The sequence below is a fragment of the Pistacia vera genome, unplaced genomic scaffold, assembly GCF_008641045.1.
Source record: "Pistacia vera cultivar Batoury unplaced genomic scaffold, PisVer_v2 Contig628, whole genome shotgun sequence".
Taxonomy (NCBI): domain Eukaryota; kingdom Viridiplantae; phylum Streptophyta; class Magnoliopsida; order Sapindales; family Anacardiaceae; genus Pistacia; species Pistacia vera.
This window is the reverse complement of record NW_022196477.1, coordinates 71,490-77,346: the sequence shown is the minus strand read 5'-3', so window position 1 is coordinate 77,346 and position 5,857 is coordinate 71,490. Positions and strand designations below refer to the sequence as shown.

Here is a 5,857-nt window from a genome sequence, read left to right as displayed (position 1 = left end):
GCATCTGTTACAGAATCTGAGATACCATCAAGATTTTACAAATTATGCATAAATCCAGAAAAAGAAAAAAAAATGTTTTACATCCAAATATTGTTCTAATAGTATTTATAACATCCCAAGTCTTTCATAGCCAAGAAGTTCCGTCTTCCCTGCTCGGAAACTGGAAGTAATAAGAACACGAACATCCATATATTGCCCGATGCCAGCCTTCTTCTACAAAGCATTAGCAAATTCAGTAGTCAATAATTGTAACAAAACAAGAGTAAATATTGACTAAACATTGGTGATAGTTAAACATGATTTATGTTTTTTAAATATATGTTGCAGCGTGGCATTGAGGTTACTCATCCAAGGAGCTGCATCTCTTGCGGTTAAGCTACACAACCAAAGCTAACTGGAAATTCAATAGTATAGGACCCTGAGCTAAAACAGGTGAGCTCGGGTAGATCTCCAAGTTCCATAATGTACAAACAAGGTAACACGATTCTCTCTGTCTTCTTTGATTGTAACTATTTCTGGTATGGTCGAGCAATACCATAGTTCAAGTGTTCTGCGTTTCACCAGCCTTTTCAGAACGGAGGGATTGAAGAGGTTCTTCAATATTTAACATGTCGCAGCAACCCACAACTAATTTTTGAAGTTTACTGAAGCTTTGGACTGGAGGTTGAGCATGCCACATTTCTATCAACTTGGGATTCCAAAAAATCCTCAACTCCTCAAATTGCTTGATGAATTTTTTGAAGAGTTGCTGCTAGATGAACTTCGAGAATGTCTCAGCGTGAATTTTCATGGTTACTTGATCGAGAAAGCTGCTGCCAGATGAACGTTGAGAAAGCTGCTACTAGATAACTTTTAGAATGGAAGATTATGGTTGTTCAGAACTGGTTCAAGACAACAGGTCTGATTAAAGAGAGGATGTTGAGACTTATCACAAGTTTTAGCTTAAGGGAGGATGTTAGTGACACGACCCGCCTCAACCCTCCCTANTGGGGGAGTAATTGTAAAAAATGAAAACTGCAGGAATTTTGGAGGTGTAACTGCAAAAAATTGAAAATTTGAGAGAGAGAAAAAAAACGAGTACCTGCGAGTTCACCTGTACCTGCATAGGGTAGGATCCGAGTCAAATATTTTGGACCCCTTTTGGGCCTGTAGCCGTTTGGACCCAACCCTAACCTGGCCCACCTGTCCGTTTTGTCATGACTAATCACATGCACTAGTAGGTAATTGTATCTACGTACGACCATTATAGGAATTTCTTGTTTCATGAGAAAAAATCTTAGAATATTATTATAAGGATATCGCATCTTCTACACAACACGTCAATGCATTTATTTTTAGGGTTTTGGGTTAATGTAATTACTAATTATAATATAATTAAAATGAAAAATTATTATTCATGTATCTATTGACGTGATATGTCTGTTGTATTATAGATTTTGTTTATTTTTTTTTAATATACTATATATACAAATTAGTCCATACAAATTGGTGTGACATTATTCTTTTAATTGACACATCCTTTATCTAATTTATTGAGTATTTGATAAATAAACTTTATACATGCATTTATCTATTTATTTCAAGGTATATTAGTTTGTATAAAAGAGTTTGTAAATATTATATATATAAAGAAAGACAGAAAATCTGAAACACCATGGTGAATTATATCACAATCTAATGAATTTAATTATGGCATCTCTAATTTTTTTTATATTATTATGTTTATTAATTACTACATTCAGCGATAAAAATTCTAGAATACCACTGTCGTAGCTGTTCCCTGCCTCTCCGAGCTCGCTATATATCAATATTTTCCTTCTCTATTCTTCTTCCATCTGGAGAAGCCCTCACTGTGTCTCTCATCGAACAAAACCAAAACCCCAAAAGTTCAAATCATCTGTTGCCTTAATTGTAGGTGTCACTGCAGGAATGACAACCTTAAGCTTAGCATAAGCCTTAAACAAAAACAACCACNAAACTATATACATTCACATATATATACAAAACATAATGTCTCGGAACCGATGACACGATTGGTTCCTAGGGCATACACTAACAATTTCTTTATAGTGTCAAAAGTTAGGTGTAATATTTGTTTCTATCTGTACACTGGGTTCACTGAACTATTGATGAGAAACATGTATATATTTATTAGAAGAAAAGAGGGAAAAAAAAATTGGGTTAGAACATCTCTCCTAGTATTCACAGAAGGTTTGGTTCACTTTTGTAAACTGCTGTTTGAGTATATATACAACGAAACTACATGGAATTCCAATCTTTATTAAGCATTACAAGATGGCTTCAGTTGGTCTCAAGATGAAAGCTCCCTTTTTAATGCAAAATTCAAAGACCAAGTAAATATAGTCCATAAGAAATGAAATTTAACATGTTTTAAGCTTCTGTAAGATGCTAGGTAAAGATAGTGAAAATTACTAAATAAGCATTACTTCAAATGAAAATTATTTGTATCTTGAAAAATAGCAATATTACACTAACAAACCCTTCTCACTTTCTCTTATAAATGTGACGTATTAGCTCGTAATTTGTTAGTTTATAATGGGTTCTGTCTGATCAAATACGAATTGATCAATTGCGAACTGCCACATCAGCATTTATGAGAAAAATGTATGATAGATGTTTATCAACCAATCATTATTCAAATGAAAATTATTTGTATCTTGAGTAATTAAAAATGTAATGTAAACAGTGGTTTTGAAGAAAAAGTAATAAAAAACCTTGGGTGCGTTTGGTTTATTATTTTGGATAGGATTTTGGGAATAATATTGGGTAGTTGAATAGGGGAGTATTACGAGGTAAAATTTAAAAATTTATAAAAAAACCCTTATGTTTGCTAATTTAATTAAACACCCCAATATATAAAATGACAAGAACACCCCTACCACCTATAGTGCCAGATTCCGACCACCACCACGAAATCTGACTGAAAAATTGTGTTACGACACAGACTGGTCAGATTTGTGTCATAACGCGTTGGTATGGTCTTTTTCGGCCAGATTCACCATGGATTTGGCTAAAAACGGCCAGATATGGCTGTCGATGGTTGGAAAAGGCAAAAGAAGACCATCTTTGGCAGTCAACATGGCTGTCGTTTTCGGTCAATGATGACCAAGATTTGGCTATCGTTGACCGTCAACGACGGCCAGATCGGTGAACTACCGGCAAGTTCTGATCGTGGTGTAGGCCGTTATACAGATTTCGGCTACCATCGACTATGGTTGCCGGAATCTTGCAAGTATGGGTTGATGGGGGTGTTTTTATTAATTTTTAAACTTTTTTCTTGGGATATTTAATGAAATTAATAAACTTAAGGGGTCTAAAAGTAATTAAAAAAATATAGTAATATTTATGGAATAATATGCCAAAAAATATTTGGAGAATAGGATTGAGAATATGGGTAGAAATAGGGAGTCAAACGCACCCCTTGAGTTTATATGCAACGTTTGGATATGTAATATTATTATTCAATTATTGGACTAAACTCTTTTAAGGTTTTGTCATACCTTTTAAAAATCATGGCTGCTAATTATTTAATAAATTATGGGTGCTGACGAGATTAAGTGTTCCCTGTTGTTCAAAACCGGTGGGGAACAATAATTATTTTTAGTGGCCAAAGTAATTTTTGTTGGATCCTTACATTCATTTTCTATTGTTTATTATATACGTCTAAAATTTTTTTCTCACTTTTATTTTTATAATTAATATAATTAGTAGATGTTTAATTGAATATGACACACATAAATTAATATACTGTAAAATTGATTTGAGTGAGGACTAAGTTTTCTATAAATATGAACAATGTTTTCCTCATTCTGGTACTAAAAAATTGCAACGTCAACTCCCATAATCTGAAGCAAAATAGTAAAATAGCCACCTACAGCATGGAAGATGAGAGGTTGCAAAGGCTGCATAATTCTGCCGCCGAAGGAAATGTGGATGCATTATTTTCAATACTTGCGGAGGATCCATATGTTTTGGAGCGTATTGATGAAATACCATTTGTGACTACTCCCTTGCACACAGCTGCAAGCTGGGGAAAGGTCCATTTCATGTTGGAAATAGTGAACTTAAAGCCATCATTTGCTTCGAAACAAGACCATCTTGGCCGTAGCCCTCTTCATTTGGCTTTGGAGGGGAAGAAGCTGCAGGAAGGGCGTAGTCCTCCTGATTTGGATTTGGAGGGGAAGTACCAGGAAGTTGTAAGATGGTTGATAAATTATGACAGTCAGCTTGTTCGTGTTAGAGCAAAGGGGTGGATTACTCCTTTGCACTACGCACTACGCAGCTCAAATCGACAATGAATCCAATTTGGCTGACTTTTCGTATGTCTGTCCATCATCTACCCGAGATCCCACAGTTAAATGGGAAAGTGCCGTCCATGTGGCCCTCAAAAACGGAAGTTTAGAGCTTTTAAAGTGTTGTTAGGATGGCTTCGACGCTTCGACGAAGAAGGAATCCTGTACTGGGAGGACGAAGATGGCAACAATGCGTTGCATACCGCAATATCTGAAAATCAACCTGAGGTAAGCACTCCAGTCCATAACTCTTTAACTGCGCGAATGATCCTTTTTGCAAATTAAATTTAGGTAGGATGGATTCATGAATATATATAAATCTATTTTTCTTCTCATTTTCTTTACATGTATAAGTTTTTAAGTTGTCCTGATCTCCCTAATAACAAAGGCGGTGAAGCTGTTGATCAAATATATGGGAGTAAATAAGAAGAACAGTAGAGGTTTGACAGCTCTGGACATCTTCTACGATCGCCAAGATTCGCTGAATCCAAAGGTTGGGGAAATTCTACGTGGCGCTAAAGCTAAAAGAGCATCTCAACTCCATCCTCAGCGTAAACCTCCAAAATCGCTTGTCGACTACTTTCGTGGTGACTTATCATTTGGCGAAAGCATTCTGAAAAGATTAGGGCTTCGTGACCAAATCATAAAAACAATTCCTCTTAAAGTCCGAAACGTAATACTTGTGGTGGCTCTATTGATGACCACAGCTACCTATGAAACTGCACCGAGCCCCCCCAGAGAATTATACCAAGGTGTATCCAAAGGTGTCGGCAATCTGCAGCCTGCCAACAACAGTACTGCTATCAGTAACACCACCACCACCACCATCTTTCGTAAAGGGCCATCAAAACAATGGGTAGATTCTGCTATAGTGACGAGGCCTTTCATCCGAATAATGTTTTTGCTACTCAATTTTTTTGCTTTTTTTACGTCTTTGTGCTCACTCTCACTTTCGATTCTCATAACTGGCCTCCCATTTTCCGTTGTCATTAATGCATCGACATGTTTGATGGTATTTTCGTTTTATTTTTCTGCTATGGAAATCCTTTTCTACCAGGAATTTACAAACGCAGAGTATGATTTTATTATGTTTCTGTTTACAACAAGTGCACTTGCTGCAATTGCTGAATTTATATTGTTTTGTGCCATATGTTTTATTTTGCTGTCACAGTCGGCATTGTTTGAACTCGTTTACCTGGTTTGAATTTTCTTAATAAATTTATATATAATGGACCACAGCTCAATCTCCTGGAAATTATATGAATCTTTACCAAATTTTTTTTATCGTAAATTCATTCCTACGTTCAATTATAATAAATACTTTTAATTTCTTATCCTTTATTGATGCTTTTGACACTCATTTTTATGTCATGACTTTGATTCTTATTTGCTTATTTAAACCATAGTACGATAAAGTTAAAAAAAAAAAAAAAAACTTAAAACGGAAAGATAGTTTAATGCAGTAAGAAGCTTTGCATTGAGATTGATCGGGTTACCAGCAACATAATTAAAATTGTAAGTTTTTAATTGCTTTTTTTTTTTTT

The 5,857-nt window shown here is 35.3% G+C and overlaps 1 protein-coding gene across 1 annotated transcript; it reads left to right on the top strand.

Moving 5' to 3' along the window:
- The first annotated feature begins 4,379 nt into the window (after positions 1-4,379).
- LOC116111136 lies at positions 4,380-5,517 on the top strand. Its single transcript, XM_031397329.1, has 3 exons — positions 4,380-4,541; positions 4,702-5,169; positions 5,485-5,517. The coding sequence occupies exons 1-3, from the start codon at positions 4,380-4,382 to the stop codon at positions 5,515-5,517; spliced, it is 663 nt and encodes a 220-aa protein (XP_031253189.1).
- Positions 5,518-5,857: the final 340 nt, after the last annotated feature.